This window comes from Taeniopygia guttata, chromosome 17 (genome assembly GCF_048771995.1).
Source record: "Taeniopygia guttata chromosome 17, bTaeGut7.mat, whole genome shotgun sequence".
Classification (NCBI taxonomy): Eukaryota; Metazoa; Chordata; class Aves; order Passeriformes; family Estrildidae; genus Taeniopygia; species Taeniopygia guttata.
The window spans coordinates 9,228,033-9,244,805 of NC_133042.1; the positions used below are offsets into that span (position 1 = coordinate 9,228,033).

The following is a 16,773-nucleotide window of genomic DNA, read 5'->3' on the forward strand; positions in this document are numbered from 1 at the left end:
AAGGAGGATCAGCCCTGGGATGAAGGTTTGGCCCCTGGACTTGGGCAGGAATCCACCAAGCCCCTGGGTGCCAGAGAGGAGAAACTCCTCTGGCTGTTTAATCACTGCTGAGCAGTGGAATGAGTCTGTAGCAGTCTCCCAGATGTGTTTTTCTGGCCCCTACACATCTGGTTTGACCACTGACCCTGTCCTGAGGGGACAGCACCAGAACTTGGAAGAGCACAGAGAGGAAGCAGTCTCGCTCCAAAGGCTTTGCTCACAGCGGTGCTCAGGCTGTGCCCTCAGAGATTCAGGTACCCCCAGCTCAGGTCCAGTTTGGTGCCTTTTTACAGCGATGAAACAAGGCACAAAACCAGACCCCAAACAGCCTGACCAGCCCTGGGAGCAGACCCAGACTGCCAAAACATTCTGAGACCACACCAGCTCCAGGGATTTAGTTAGTCCCACTGCACCCACGATGCCCACTCAGCCTTCACACCTGTGAGCCCTTGCCTGGCACAGGCAGTGCCCCACCAGCTCCCGGTGTTTGCTCACCGGAGCCCTGGCACCGGAGCCATCTGGAGCGCTGGCACACCATGCCAGGGACACACTCCCAGCTCCTCAGTGTGCCAGGGCTCTGCCTCCCAGACCTGGAGACTGAAGTGTGTGCCCAGCACAGCTCGGCACCGGCAGCAGCCGCGCCGGCGCTCCCCACACCTCCCTCCTCGGCTTCCCCGGCGGGCACCTCCACACTGGCCCTGGCTCGGTGCCACCCTCCCCCCAGATTTGCCAAGAGGCAGAAGCTGAGGCATTAATTCATTCCAGCCTAAATCAAACAAGTGAAATTCCCCCCCCCCCGAGCAGGAGCTTTCCTGCCGTGCTCATTTGCACCAAATTACATCCTAGAAGACATACAGTACACAGTCACAGGTGAGGCAGCATGGACGGGCTGAAGGGCTGGGTAGATGGTGGGAAAAGAATGAAACAGAAAATGGAACGGACAGAATGAGAACTGAATTAGTGACATTTGCATCCTCATCGTAACTAGGGGAGCTGGCTCCTTCTGAATCACTGAAATCCCAGTGCAGCGCAGAGCGCTCTCCTCCCCCTGGAAAACAGCTCCTTCCTCGCTCTACACTCAGCTCTGTGCTTGCAGGAAGGCTGCAGCATTTCCTATGGCAGCTTTTTTTTTTTATTATTGCAGTTACAAATGAATTATTGCTCGGATGGGGACCGAGCATCTCTCCTGCCACACAAACATGGTGCTAATGCACAGTGCGTACCGTGGCGTTGGCAGTGTAAATAAGCTCGGGGTTTATACTGCACAGGGAAGGTGCAGTGCAAGTTAACAGTGGTGTGTGGCAGCCCCACGGTCTTAGGCTGTCATTCAGACATGCTTTAGGCATATAAAATTTAAAAAAAATCAAGAAGCACCTATAAAAAATTTAAAGGAACTGGTTTCCTTCTGCTCCAGCTCCCTATTTCATAACACAACTTTAGCGCTGGCGTGGCTCTTTAACATAGCTCTCCAAAGGATGTGATCCACCACCCCTCCAGCCCGTGGAGGCACTAATCCTTTCCCTCTCATTTAAAAGATAAAAGGTGCAGCCTCCCCCGCCCAGCCTCCCCAGCAGCACTGCAGTCCTGCAATACCTTTGTCCGACATCACTCCCCATGGATCCCATCCTCCGAGACGGTAACAAGGGGCTCACCCCGTGGACATCTTCTGTCGTTCCTGGTGGGACAGTTTTGACGTGGGAATTGCTCTCTGAAGGGGAATTCTTCAGCTTGGCTCTTGCCATCCTGCGAGCCTCGGCTGCCTCTGTGACTTCCTCCTGTTTCCCCCCTGAACTCTCTCATACATGGCAATCCTCACCGCAATCAGTTCAGAGCTGTCGGCACGTACCATCTCCTTCCTTCTTCTCTCTCCCCAGTCACGGCTGCTCAGTGGAACAATCCTGCCCTGTACATTTATTTTGGTAGTGAGGGGAGTCAAGGCAAACTCTCTGGCCTTGCTGCTGCAACAAATTTGGTGCAAAGCCACCGAGAAAACATCCACGATGAAGAAATCTCTGAAAAGGCTTTGTTTGCTAAATAACGAAATTGCCTTGCCTGACTCTGTCAAAAGAAGGATTGCACTGCTCTTATCACCACAGGCAGGGCAGGGGCTGAAGGATTATTTTTTTTCCCCATCGCTGTTTTTCGGTAGCAACATGAGGAGGAGGAAGCTATTTTATCTTATTCCGCTGTGTACAGAGCAGCGTGCACACTGCGTGCCAGGGAACAGACTCAGCAGGTTTGGCTCTCTCAGCCACAAAGCAGCAGAGCTCTGTCCCCTCCTAAATGCACCCTCTGGGAGCCAAGCCAGAGAGGAACTTGCTGCTGCTCCCTCCGAGTGGCCAGCAGGGCTCAGTTCCTGCTCACCTGGCCAATGTCACCTGTCACCTGGCCCGCAGTGACTCACCTTTCCCTCTTCAGGTGACAGCAAAAGCTGCTGCTCCTTCAGCACTCTTGGCATCCATTCCTCAAAATATCCAACAGAAAAGGGAATTCAGCGTGGCCAGGGAGAGATGAGCTGGAGAGAACCGCTGAGTGCACGGGTGGGGTTACAAAGGACTGGGGGGAAAGGATCGTGGATCCTTCCCTATTTTGGGAGTGCCACCAGTCCAGAGCTGCCCCTGCTTGTGTTTGATGGCAGCCAGGAGCAAAAAGCATCCGGGAGGTGCCACAGCCTGGGCTCAGCACCACGGACAGCAGTGTCACCACAGCACGGCGGTTCAGTGTCACCCAGCTCCTGCCATGGCACCCCCAGCGTGCCAACCCCACCCCAAGGGGTGCCAACACATCACACCAGGGCTGCCCCACGGCCCAGCCCCACTGCAGGGCGGTGCTGCCCCTTTGCAGGCGGGAAATAAAGAATAAATTCACTGATGGTCCCCACGTCGTGACCTAAACCAATGCGAATAGTCGGGCTCCAGCACGGGATTTCTTTAAATGTGGCTGTACAAAAAGTGACTGGAAGGGTCGGGGCAGAGCCTGGGACCTGTGCTGGGAGAAGGAGGCTGGGAGAGCAGGGCAGGAGCTGCTCTGGATGGGAATTCTGGGATTCAAAGAATGAAAGGCTGACAATTCCCTTGGGCACAGCTCCGTGCCCCAGCCACACCTTCCATCGCCCTGCCAGGCTGTCAGAACACCCAGAATCACCTCCTGTGCCAAGGGCTGGGAAGAAAAGGCCGGTCCTTTGCTTCCTCCCTCCTGCCAGGAGCTGCCAGGCACTCTGCCCTCTGCTCTTTCCCCTGGCATCAGTACCCAGCCAGCATTTGCCCCGTGGCACAAAGGCAGTCCCCAAAGATTTCCTGTTAACCAAATCCTGGTTTCCCTGCTCACAGCGCTATTTCTTAATGGGATTTCACCATCCGACATACTTTGTTTCTACATTTTGGAATGCAAAATGGATAAAAACCCACAGCCCTTTTCTTAATGTGCCAGCTTTCAGTGTACATTTAATTTCTTGTTTTGCCTCGAAATGATTCATTAGCTCAATACATTAATTTTCCACCCAAGTCATTCCTTTCTGCTTCATGGTTTGATTCAGACTCTTCAACTTATTGCTCCACCTCTCTTTACTTCAGGGTGTTGTCCTCAAACACCAAATTTAATCTGTCAGCCCTCTGCGTTGGAGCATGCCCTGATAAATCCTCCTGGACCAGAGAGCCACTGGGATGGGGCAATCAGGTGTCTCTTTTTGGATGAATTCCATATTCTATTGTACTCCTAATTGCAGAAGAACATTAATTTTAGGCTTGAGATTAGATGTGAAAAGGGGCTTAGGCTTAAGTTATTCGTCTCAGCACTAATGCCCTCACACAGCAGCAGGAACAGAAGAGGGATTAGGGAAAGACCTGGGGAATTTTAACAGAATATATAAACTCTCCTGTCATACTTGTGCTGTGCAGAAGGTGACAAAAAGCACAAAGAGCCCTGTGAGGAGCTCAGATCCTGCCCACAGAAGCCTCTCCACACAGTCACCTTTTCTGTCAAGTGCTTAAACACAAACCAAGACAGGAAAAGCAGAGAGAGGGGAATGATCTGACCCCAGGCCACGAGAAACTGCCAGCAGGGCTGTGGGTCAGAGCAAATATTCCCCTTCTGGGGGAGAAGGGATGTGTCCCAACGCTGAGCAGAACCCCTGGGAGCCCGGCTGATCCCCCAGAGCAGCTCCTCTGCTGTTCTTCCACCAGAAAACTCCTCTCTCAGCAGTGCAGCGTGTTCCCAATTCACCCAAAGACCCAGAGCCCAGCAGCCTCTCCCCTCCTGCTGTGTCCAGGGGGGAGCAGAAGCTCCCAACAAAGGCAGCCCAGCACATCCAGCACACCCAGAGCACTCCCTGGCAGGGAAACAGCCTGTTCCTAGAAAGAGCTGTGGCTGTCACCTGAGCCAGCTCTGCAGGGACACATCCCCTGTGCCTCTGCCCAGGGGACACGCAGCACGCTCCACGTGGCACCTTGTTTGTACAGGGAATTGGGGGGGAAAACCAACACAACCCAACCTCGGCAACTTCAAAGCCCAGATAAGAATTCCTCTGGTCCAGAAACACTTCCTGGGCCAGCTGAGTGCCAACCATCTGACTGCAAGCCAGGAAAGTGGTGTTTAATTTTAGTTTGAGAGCCCATTACAAAGTGCTGATTTCTCATTTCAGCATCCACATTATGCAGAGACCACTGCTGTGCCGGGGGCTGCAGAGATGGCTGGGAACTGCTGAGCAGCACTTGCAGGGGTAATAATATTTCAGAAAATAAGATTAAGGAAGAAGCAGATTCTTCATTGCTCTTAATTGAATCCACAGCAACTGCATTGTTAAATATTCTCCCTTTTATCCAGGCCGCCAAAACTCCCTTTGCTCACGTGTCCAACTTATTAATAATAAAGCATCACCCTGTCCATTAGAAGGAGTTGATGATACAGGAAGGGGTTGAGTTTTTCCCATTTTCTGGCAAACAAAACTGCTCTGTTGAGATACAACCCTGGGTGTTGTTTTGCAAGACCCCTTCAGGGAAAGTCAGGTTAATGTATTGTAAAATCTTGAAAGGAATCAGCTCTGCAAAGACCATTGCAAACCCACAAGAGGTAACCTGGGTGGGAAAACACACTTTGGAAGAAGAGCTTGTGCTCATGAGCAGCCAGAGCTTCACAAGAGACATCATCAGAGGTGCTGCTATAAGGAGGGGCTGTGTTCATACAAATAAAGTGTTAACTCCAGGGACCCCGAGCTGCAAAGCCATTAATGCTCATTATTATCCCCCCGGGAACCCCTGGCCATACTTGGCAAGCAGCTCTAGGAAAATCACCTTTCCCTGCATGGCCCCTCTGTGTTTCTGTGCCTTTGCAGAGCAACCCTGACCTCCCTTTATTTATTTAATAACACCCAGGAAAAACAAGATCCCACGTAATTTATGACTGCCACAAACACCTCCTGTATTTCAAGACCCCAACAAATGTCACAGCATGACATTATCAGCTCAATAAACCTCAGAGGGCTCAGTTAAATGCACAAAGCTGCCTGGCACAGCCTCTTGCTGGAGTGTTTTTCACAAAGTGCACACGCACCAGCTCTGCCCTGAGCTGCTAGGGAATGCCCTACATTGTCACCAGGCACTCTGCAAAATTGCTTTTCGAAAGCTGCCAAGGTTTGGAAGTTGCCAAGGCTCAGGCAGAGCTCTGCAAAAAACACCCCCCATCCCACCGAGAACCCTGCAGCCAAGCCGGAAAAAACACCAGCTGAAATATCCCTCTGCAGCAGAACTGCCTGGAAATGCCCGTGTTTCTGAGAAAATCTAAAGATTTGATTTTTTTTTCCTCTGCTCACTAATCGTTCTCCATCCCAATGGGAAGTTAAAATCACAGAAAAAGGAGCTTCTGCTTCCTCACCAGAATGTTTTTTCCTCTGACATTTGTCTCAGTGAAAATAGTAGATTTGCCAAAAAGAAAAAAAAAATAAAATAAAATAAAAAATGTTGGTGCTTTATCCTCTTTCTCTGTGTAGAACTTGGCCTTTCCCTGCCTGTGCAGTGCCAGAGCTGCTCCCACGCACACACGGACACGCTCAGAGCCCTGAGGGACTGCCAGGATCCCCTCACCTGCTCCCCTGACAGCACACCCTGCCCAAGAGTGCCCAAAAAACTCTTTTCCTAACAAAACAGCTCCTTCTGCCAGGATTTTTGACTATCCATCACCTCCCGGAATTGCAGTTAATGAGAGTTGAGCCCAAAGAGCTCCAGTTCCTTTCACTGTCAAACATACAATACCAATACATTGATTAACGCAGATTGTGGATATTACAACATACAGCAGATGCCTGGGAAGGGATTTATGTAGGTATTTATTAATAAAAGTGCTTTTAGGAAACACTTTTATCTATTGATCCCGAGTCAATTAAAAAAACTTCTCTCCATTTTCTCTCCATTAGCCTGGAGAGGAAAGTCCTCCCTGGCATGGGAGCAGGAGCTCAGCGCTGCTGGGAGAGCAGCAGGGTCTGTCAGAGATGAAATCTGAAATGCACAGAGGGTCAAACCCCTCCTGAGGGGCTGCAGAAAGAGGGTGGAGGGTGAATCCTACCTGCCACTCCCAGAGAGGGGCACCCAGTGAGCTGGGGCTGATCCCCATGGGACAGACACACATCCATGGGGCACCCAGGTGAGCTGGGGCTGATCCTTGTGGGACAGACACACATCCATGGGGCACCCAGGTGAGCTGGGACTGATCCCCATGGGACAGACACACATCCATGGGGCACCCAGATGAGCTGGGGCTGATCCTTGTGGGACAGACACACATCCATGGGGCACCCAGGTGAGCTGGGGCTGATCCCATGGGACAGACACACATCCATGGGGCACCCAGGTGAGCTGGGGCTGATCCCCATGGGACAGACACACATCCATGGGGCACCCAGTGAGCTGGGGCTGATCCCCATGGGACAGACACACATCCATGGGGCACCCAGGTGAGCTGGGGCTGATCCCCATGGGACAGACACACATCCATGGGGCACCCAGGTGAGCTGGGGCTGATCCCCTGGGACAGACACACATCCATGGGGCACCCAGGTGAGCTGGGGCTGATCCCCTGGGACAGACACACATCCGCCTCCACCTGCCTGGGCTCCCTGCAGGCTGGAGAGGGCCAGGGTGCACCAGGGGGATGTAGAACAGGACAGAGAAGAGGGGGAAAACACTTAAAACTCAGTGACTTCACAGGAAGAGGTTATGGCCTCTTTTGAGTCCTCCCACTAAGCAACTAATGAATGACTAAAGGAACTATTTCAATGGAATTTCTCCATGCACTACACAGGGAGCACTAAGGATCAGAGGACACTCAGGAGCTGGGAGAATATTCCCAAGCAATGGGACTTTGAGCAGCTTGAGAGGGGAAGGACAGGGGGAATAACCCACAACAGGGCTGGGGCAGCAGCAGCTTTCAGAACAGCCCCCTCAGCAGGACCCAGGGCACCAGCAAAGCCACACTGTGCCCTGCCTCACCTTTCTCTGCCCTCCTCCCTCTGCCTTGGCAGGGTTAATGCCTTTGCACCACAGGCTCTGACGAGTTCCCTGAGAAGCCATCAGATGGATCTACACCACTTCGAGCTCTCTAGGACTCCTCTCTGACATTTGTCTTTAAAAAGCAACGCCATTCATATGAAAAGTTGATTAATTCCACTTGTTATAATTAGGCTCACAAATAAAAGCAGCTATTCCCCCCTGCTCACAGGGGGGATAATGGTCCCAACCCTTCTCACGAAAGCCTTGCGCTTCCAGGGGTGAGAAGCTCTGTACCGAGCACTAAGTGTTATTATTAAACTGTCATTAAAAGCATTTCAGGAAAAGTTCACAAACTGCAGGGATTTCTGTCCTCACAGCATCTGGCTGGGACAGCAGCCGGGCCGAGTGCTGCTGCCAAAATCACAGAACCAAATTCCCTCTCTCCATTCCGGAGTCTCAGCCACAGCCACGTCCACCTTTGGAGGGGACTCACCTCCAAGGATCTCTGTGGGATCCAGGGTGGGCCTGGGGGGCTGCTCCATCCCCCCTACACTTCTGGGGGGTCCTTGGCATCCTGGCAAACCAAACCAGCCCACCAGGAGAGTGGGGGAGCACCGATATTCACTGACACCACCACACATCTGCAGAGACCTTTGGCCAAGGGGGCCACAGCAAACACCAGGAAGATTTGTGGGACACAGGCAGAATTTCACTGCCTCTGTTTTATTCCCTCACTTTCCCCATTTAGCCTTGGCAGCACAACCCAACAGCTCCAGGCAGCAGCTCCTCAGCAGAGTTTGGGAGACTCCTCCAATAAACTGGAGCAATGGAGTTTTGGGGAAGGAGGAACACTTTGGGAAGCACAGAAGAGAGTGTATTTAGCAGCTGCAAGAGAGCTGGAAACAGAAGGAAGCCTTTGAAGAGCTGGGCTGATGGAGAGAGATGGAAAAATTATGTAAAGTAAGAAAACACATCCAGAGCTTGCAGGCAGGCTGTGAGCCCAGAGGGGGACGGGCTGATACCAGACGAGCCTTTGATTTCTCTCCTCTTGCCAGTGAACTCTGCATTAACATTTCAAATGCTGACAACTTCCACATGTTAGGGCTTAAAGGAGAGGACCGAGAACTCCAGAAACTGCCCAGTAATATGAGCAGGACCCCGAAATCTCCCTCCCACCCAGAGCCAGGAGGCTGCTGCCAGTGCTGGGGGCTCAGTGGGTGCCCCGCAGCCGTGTCCTCATGGATGGGGGCGATTCCCAAAGAAAACCCCTTTGTTTGGCTGGCGGGGAGCAGGGGGGCAGCTCCCCTTGCCCGGGAGTCGGAGCAGCCCTTAGGGAACTGCTGAATCCCAAAACTGTCATCGCAGCCTTTGCAAAGGCATTTTTACCTCTCTAAGTGTGGCTCATCAGCGAGGAACACGAAAGCTGCAAAGCCAAGAAGGAGAAATAGAGCCCGGCCGAGCAGCTGCTGAGCAAATCTCCCCACAGAGGCACGATGCTGCTGCCACCCTTCCCACTCCTGCGTGCCCTGGGCAGGCTCCCAAGCGGAGCAATGCGACCCTGAAGCCTTTCGGTGATTCCCAGTCCCCTCCTGCTCCGCTGGCAGGTTGAAATGGCCGGGGGGGAAAGGGGAAATAAGTGTGTACCTGTCGCAGCTGCTCAAGCCAGCCAGGAAATTAAAAGCCCTCGGGTAAAATCTAAATATATAACTGCAAGGGAAGCATGAGAAGTCTCCCGGCAGAGCGCAGAAATGAGGCACGGCCAAGGCACTTTTCCAGGTGAGGACATAACGGGGTCAGTCTGCGCATCCCAGGAGGGAACGAGGGCTGGCAGCGGGGCCGGGCAGGGCTGGCACTGGGCACAGCGGGCACCGGGGCCGGGCAGCGCTGCCCGAGCCTGAGCCAGCCCCGGCTGCGCTGGAGCGGAGCAGGGCGGGCACCGCGGGAGGGAGGCGGCGATGCGCAGGGCAGCTGCCAGGGCAGCGCCCAAATCCGCTGGGAGGAGCTGGGGAGTGCCAGGGCAGCATCCAAATCCCGCTGGGAGGAGATGCCAGGGCAGCACCCAAACCCGGCTGGGAGGAGCTGGGAAACTGGCAGGGCAGCACCCAAATCCAGCCGGGAGGAGCTGGGGAGGTACCAGGGCAGCACCCAAACCCGCCGGGAGGAGCTGAGCAGGGCAGCACCCAAACCCGCCGGGAGGAGATGCCAGGGCAGCACCCAAACCCCGCTGGGAGGAGATGCCAGGGCAGCACCCAAACCTGGCCGGGAGGAGCTGAGCAGGGCAGCACCCAAACCCCACTGGGAGGAGATGCCAGGGCAGCATCCAAACCTATCCCGGAGGAGCTGGGGAGGTGCCAGAACAGCACCCAAACCCGGCTGGGAGGAGGTGGGGAGGTGCCAGGGCAGCACCCAAATCCACTGGGAGGAGCTGGGAAACTGGCAGGGCAGCATCCAAACCGGACTGGGAGGAGCTGAGCAGGGCAGCACCCAAACCTGGCTGGGAGGAGGTGCCAGGGCAGCACCCAAACCTATCCCGGAGGAGCTGGGGAGTGCCAGGGCAGCACCCAAACCTATCCCGGAGTCCCGCTGCTCCCCCGCCGGCAGCCGCTGCTCGCTGCCCCCTCGGTGCCCTCCTCCCGCAGGGGGCTGAGCCAGCCCCGGGGGGAAGGACAGGGATGCTCTGGGCACCCTCGGTGACCAGGGGCAGGACAGGCAGCAGCCACAGTCCCAGGGGACACCCGGCTGCCCCGGATTCACCCCAGCTTCCCCCAGGGGATGTGGCAGGGGGCTGGAGAGGCGCCCCCTGCTCCCCCCACACCCCGCACCAACCCTTCTGCAATCTGGTTCCGTGCCCAGCAGCAAAGTGCCCGGAGGAGCCGGCGGTGCTGGGATGGAGAGGAGCGCCCTCGCTGCTGCAAACACCCCAGAGCCGCCTGGCAGAGCTCACCAGGAAGCGATTTCACAGGGACTTTCAAAATGCCACACTGATTCCCACTCTGCGGTTTTAAAAGGCTCCAAACCCTTTTTTTTTTTTTCCCTTTTCAATATGTTCTTGCAGCAGCTTTGCTTTTAAAGTATTGAAATTGTAATGTGGTGCAGAGTGGTGTCTGCCTATTAAATGGTGCTAAGGGTTTCTGCTGAAAAATGTGGAGAATTCTAGCATCTAAAAACTTCCATAAAACTTCTAAAAAAATCCAAGGAAAATGACTGACATTTAAAGAAGAAATTTTGGCTTTGGGGCTCTCCATCAGCACTACCAATTATGTGTCATGGTAATAACATTTTCTTCCCTCCCCAGGGTCACTGGATGATGCCAGGTACCATTTCCCATACATTTTTTCATTTCTCTCAGCATTCTTTTTGTAATACATTATATAAGACAGAGCAAATGGCAAGTCCCCATAAAGAGGAACTCACAGTGTGCTGCAGAAATGAGGCATGAACTCCACGGAGTCTGTGACAGCCTCATCAGGCTGTGTGGGCAGGACTAGAACAGGGGGTTGTGCCAGACCATTGATCTCCAAGAACGTTTCTTATTTTAACTTCAATGAGGAAAGATTTGCTTACCCATCAACATCCTGCTGTAGCTGTGGGTTCTGCTGTGAGCCAGGAGGCACCTGCAGCCAGGTGAAGTGCTCAGGCACCTGCAGCCAGGGGATTGCAATGCCCAAATCACACTGCTGCTGTCCTGGAGGTGACAAAAACCCGTCTCTCAGCCAAACAATGGGGTCAGCCCTGAGGCATTAAAAGGAAAAAGCAAGGATGTGTGAAACTGTGTCCCTGAAGAAGAGGCTCCAAGAAGTTTTGCACGAAAACTCCTGGAATTTCCCCCACATGTCAGAGCTGCCTGCTGAGCCAGGGCAGGAGCCAAAGGTGAACTAAAGCCACAAAAAGATTTTAAATTCTTATCAACCATTGCCTTATCTACCCATCAGCTTTTGGTTCAACTGCCATGACCAAATCATCTGTGGAAAGGGAATATCCACTCCAGGAGCTGGTGTGACAGCAAATGCTATTTCACAGATCTTGGCTGCCTCGAACATTTATAGTAAAAAGCACAGCAAAAAAAAAAATGCCTTGGCCTGTTCTTATCTCTCACATAAAGACACAAAAGTGAAAAAGAGAAGGCTGGAATTTTTTACACAGTGTCTCCTTAAAGACTGAACTGCAAACATCATCCTCTCCATTTATATCCATGCCGGCCAGGCAAAGGCTTTTAGGACAAAGGATGGTTTAATAAACAGACATTTATAACAAGTGCCAGAGCTTGCAGCTTCATCATCTGGAAAAGAGTCGATTAAACCAAGTGAGAAACTCCCTGATCACTAAAGGTGTCTAATGGAATTAAAATTGAATTATATCATGATTAATATCTTCACCAGCATGTTCAGCTGTACTCCTTTCTCTCCCTAAAATCTGTCTGTGGGAAACAGAGCATAAAAAGCTTAGAGGGGGGGAAAAAAGGCTTTAAAAGTTTGGGTAATTGTTCCAGCTCACCAAAGTTTCTCAGTAAAAGCAGCTGTGAGGTCCCAAAGAGGATCTCGGTGCTCTCCTGTGCTCACTAACCTGTGCTGGAACACAGCACTCGCTGTGCCTCTTGTGAATTCTCCTCCTTGAAAGGGAACAGGGATTCCAGCAGCACATCCCAACACAGCGCTGGGACAGGGCACAGGACCCAGCCAGCCTCTGCTCTCAGTCTCACAATTCCCTGTCATGGAGAGGAACATCCCTTCTCTGCCTCCTCCCTCCGGGTGAAATCCCAATCCTCACTCACTCCCTGGGCTCTGAGATCCAAGCTTTGCTCTTTGCCAGAGTTTTTGGTAGGTTTTGTTTTTAACTCTCACCATTGGGAGGGAATGTAGTCCTCATGTGCAGTGAGGTTGGCACATGTCTGCAAGCAGAAGCATTTGTGCTGCTGAACCCTGGCAGGCTGAACATTCCTGAGGCACAGAGCACAGCATCCACCACTAAAAACCATTTACAAGTTCTTAGCACGAAAGAAATATTTCCCATTAGAGGCCTAACAAGAGCTGCCTGGAAAATTGTTTTTCCTCTCAATCTTCACACAATAGCTGCTGGCAATAAATCTCCCCATCAACACTGGGCAGTTCTAAGTGCAGTCACTGTGTGAGAAGAATCCAAACAAAGTGACAATACTGAGCTTTAAAAGCATTTTGGAGGAAGATGAAAAGGAAGAAATTGTTAAACTACAGCTGTGGAAGAGGCTGAGGAGCTTTTGTGTGACCATCTCACACCCGCAGTGACCCCACAGAGCAGCAGCTCCTGCAGCAGAGCCTCCAGCTCGTGGCAGTCCCTGAACAGCTCTGAGATGACAGCTTGAGGTATCTCCACTCTGGAAAGAGACTGTAAAATCTTTTTCCATACAGAAAAACCTCATGGTGCTGATTAACTGACCTGGAACTGATGGGTCTTGAGAGACTTGAGAGAAGCAGGGATGAAAGGCTGGGTAGAGAACACCAACTTCCCCTTCCTTGTGAGCTGGCTCATGTGTGAGCCATTCCTGCACTCGTGTGTGTGAGCACCTCAGGACAGGGATGTCCCTGTGCCAAGGAGCTGGAGCTGCTCCAGACGAGCAGAAAGACCCATCCCAAATCATCTGAAGTGGGAGCTGAAGTGTCAGAGAAGGCCTCGACTCTCAGCGGCGTGGGTGTGATTGCATCAAACTGTAATGAAGAAAATCCATCTCCAAAATCCAACTTCAGGAACAGTAACTGAACAGCTTCCTCCAATAAATGCCTTCCCAGAGCCCAGCTGCAACTTCCTGCTGAGAAATATGGGCACCACCTAATCCCCACTTCTGTTCTTGAGCAAACACCGTGACTGTGCATTAGAAACACCAAACTAAATTAACACCAGTGTCCATGCCAATTATTCCAATTAAACTCTCTTCTAAGAGCCAATTACCACCCATTTTATTAAATGAAAACATTTTCAAACAATACTCCCATACGGAGCTCTCAGCCCAGATGCAGTTATGCACTTCACACATCGGTGCTGGACACTGGGCAAAGAGTTTCTCTCTGTTTCTGCAATGCCCTACAAACAGAGTTTGTCTGAAAGGAGATTTAGGTGGTGTTTTAGCTCTGAAAAGCTGTATGTGGGACCCATCTGCAGGTGCCTTTTCTGTTTAAACAGCTTTTTGCTCACCTCCAAACCAACACGGTGCATCAGTGAAAAGGCCACTCTGGACTTCACTTGCTCTGGGCAGGACTGAGGCATTCAGCACTGAGGCAGAGTGGCTCGGGCAGGCAGGAGTGATGTGAGCTGGAGCAGGATTCCCACTGCTCCGGGGAGCTCACGCTCCATCAGGCTCCGTGCTGGAAAAACGCCCACTTTTGGCAAAGCCCTGCCTCGCTCCGTAAACATTTCCCTGGGGGATTTTTTTCCTGCTTTCTGTCAGGATAACACATTTCTCAGCAGTGTCACTCCTGCCCACAGCATGGCAAGGTCTCAAGCTGACATTTGCTAAACTTCTTCACCACCTGCTCCCCAGAAATATTCGTCTCTCCTAGACAGAGGAGACCTTTTCCCTGACAGCTCCTGCCACCAGGGAGGTGGCACGTACCTGCACGGAGCCACCAAGCTCCAGCTGCTGCCTGGCACCCCAGCAGCGGGTGCTGGAGCCACAGGGGCACTGCCCTGTGCTGAGGCTCACGCAGGGCTGGGAGCAGCTTTGGCAAAGTCCACTTCTGAAGGCAGAAATTGCAGCAGAGAGCTGAAGGAAAGCCGTGCCTTTGCCACCAGTCGCTGGTGGAGCAGCTCCGTGGCTCTGCCCACGGCCCAGCAAGGAGAGCTCCTGCCTGGAGGAGCTGCTGCATCTGCAGAGCCACACTTGGCTGCTCTGGAGGCTGCGTGGGCTGCAGGAAATGCTGCAGAGGTGTCTAATCCAAACACAGCCACAGCCTCCCCAGCGCTCTGCCGAGCCCCAGCGCTCCGGGATGGGGAAACACCAGCCCGACAGCCCGGGAATGGGAATGGGAATGGGAATGGGAATGGGAATGGGAATGGGAATGGGAATAGGAATGAGCTGGGGAATTGACCCTGGGAGCCACAGGGTGAGGCACAGGGAGATCACCACCCTAAGAAATCCACACCCAAACCCCATGAACCCCGGCAGATCCCAGTCACGGTCACTCACAGAGGGCACGTTTGGGGTTGGCCTCACCTTAAAGTGAAGCTTTTTTAAGAATCCTGCTGCTGAAGCAGTGCCTGAGAGCACACAGCACCCCTGCCCATCCCCAGAGGTGCAGGAGGGGGACAAAGCCCATCCTGGAGAGAGGAACTCATCACAAACCAGGAGTGGCTTTGAGGGAACCTGGGGGTTCTCTCAAGTGGGAAGAGGAGAAAACAGCACACAAGGAAGGGAGGATCCAACCTGCAGACCCATGTTTAACTCCAGGAGTTTGGGACATGCAGAGAGGAGGGTGGCAGCAGCTTCCTCAGGCCCCTCGCTGGGTGGAGGGTCCCAGTTTCCAGCCTCGGTGGCTGCCTGGACAGGAGACAAGGACAGACCCACTCCTGGCTCCCCTGGACCCCACAGACAGCGTACCCAGCATCTCAGGGACAAACACTCCACAGCAGCCAGCTTAGCGTAAAGCCACCACCAAAAGCTCAAAGACAGGTGACAGCAGAGGGGCCAGGAGAGAACAAGAAAATGCCAATTTGCCTGGATTTGTGGAGGAGCTGGACAGGAGTGAGGAGTGCGCTGGCCTCCAGAGGGCCCCTCTGCAGTGAGATGGCAGAGCAGCAGAAAAACCATCGTGAGAAAGGAGCACGAAATCCTGCCCAGCAAAGCAGGGCAGCGGGGCACGGAGAGAGGGACAGACCCTGGCAGCCCCAGGGCAGAGGTGTCACACAGGGGACAGCCTGTGTCTGAGATGGACACCCCCAGTGACAGCAGGAGGTGTGCAGAGCACAGGGGACACCTGCATCTGCTCCACCCTTCATGTGACACCCAGACCCCCGGCCAGGGACACAAACCCCTCTCTGGGTGGCAGAGGGAAGAGTCCCAGCCCTGCTCCTCACCCTACAGAAGCCCCAGTGCCAGGGAGCTCCAGCTCCATCCCACCAGAGCGTGCCACACACACAAGGGCAAGGTGGCACAGTGACACGGTGGCACAGTGACATGGGGCAGGCAGGCAACACCTCAGCAGAGCCCAGCTCCACGGAGAAAACCAGGATATTCCTGCAGGATAACACAGGTACACACCCAACCCTCTCTATTTCTTATCCTGTTCCACGGGGGGAAACATCACAGGAAAAACGTGGGGCGAACACCAGTGCTAGGTACCCCGACACGCAGAAAATGCATCTGGCTGCAGAAAATGCATCTGGCTGCAGAAACTTCCATCCCTGCACCGAGGGCTGGCACCCAGCAGGCTGGGACTGACCACAGAGGGATGGTCCTGCGGATGCCCCAACCCCCGGGTGTTGTGCCCATCCACAAACTTTGCTCCTCTCACAAAACTTCATTTCCATGTCCCGGTTGACGGTCAGCAAACAGCTCCAGGCTGTTTTCTCCTGAAGGGAGATGAGCAGATGGTCTGTCTGGAGCAGGACAGAAGTAAGACCAAGCAATTGTGGCCCCAGTGCAAGTCCAAGGAGGCAAAGCCAACTCAAAGCTCCTGGAGTTCTTCCAGAAAGCCACGGATGGCCCTTGCAGAGCCCGTCTGCCCCTGCACCACATGGCTGATGGAGTTTTAGAGCAGAAAATAACTCTGAAAAATGCTTGCAAGAGTTGCTTCACCCACTAGTCCAGGCCTCAGGCTTTAAAGGACAAGTTTTCTGAGTTTGAGAAGTTTGGAAAACACTGAACATTGGAAAATGTTCCTCTCATCTGCTGGTAATGTGCTAACACCTGTGGCATTTCTGCCTCAGGGAAATGCTGAACCTGCCAGGGGATCTGCCAGCCTGAAAATCTCCTTCCAGCCCTCTGGCTATGCAGGGGAGATCTTAAGACTTTGCCACTGAGGTTGTGGGGACAGCACAGAGAGCAGAGTCTGCCACAGACTGGCACCACAGGGACCTGCCTGCTCCAGCGGGCTGGACTTTGATCATCACTCTGCAGTAAAACAGCCAGCCATAAATTTGCTAAAATGGCAACAAAAAGCTTCACAAACAGAAGAAATGAGGTCATGGAGCTGATTAAATTCCGTAGCAACGGAATCTAAACTCTGAACTCTCTGAAAGATTTTTTTAATTGCAGCAATGCAGCAAATTAATGGACTGATAATGGAGG

At 53.0% G+C, this 16,773-nt stretch overlaps 1 protein-coding gene and 1 long non-coding RNA gene across 18 annotated transcripts in view; one reads left to right on the top strand and one right to left on the bottom strand.

Moving 5' to 3' along the window:
• The window catches only part of KCNT1 (potassium sodium-activated channel subfamily T member 1), a 75,557-nt gene that overhangs the window by 37,723 nt on the left and 21,061 nt on the right, over positions 1-16,773 (bottom strand). For 4 of the 17 annotated variants that reach the window (XM_030286666.4, XM_030286667.4, XM_002188209.7 and 1 more), the window contains exon 1: positions 1,633-6,119. The exons of 8 other annotated variants lie outside the window; for them this stretch is intronic. In XM_030286666.4, the coding sequence (XP_030142526.4) occupies positions 1,633-1,781 (149 nt within the window). In that variant the 5' untranslated portion in view covers positions 1,782-6,119. Of the gene's footprint in view, positions 1-1,632; positions 6,124-16,773 lie in introns of those variants that run through there. 5 more of the 17 variants (XM_030286669.4, XM_030286668.4, XM_030286665.4 and 2 more) reach the window with 4 other exon arrangements.
• On the top strand, positions 8,136-11,587 carry LOC140685223 (uncharacterized). Its single transcript, XR_012058519.1, has 2 exons — positions 8,136-9,293; positions 10,813-11,587. It is a non-coding gene; the product is annotated as an uncharacterized lncRNA (long non-coding RNA).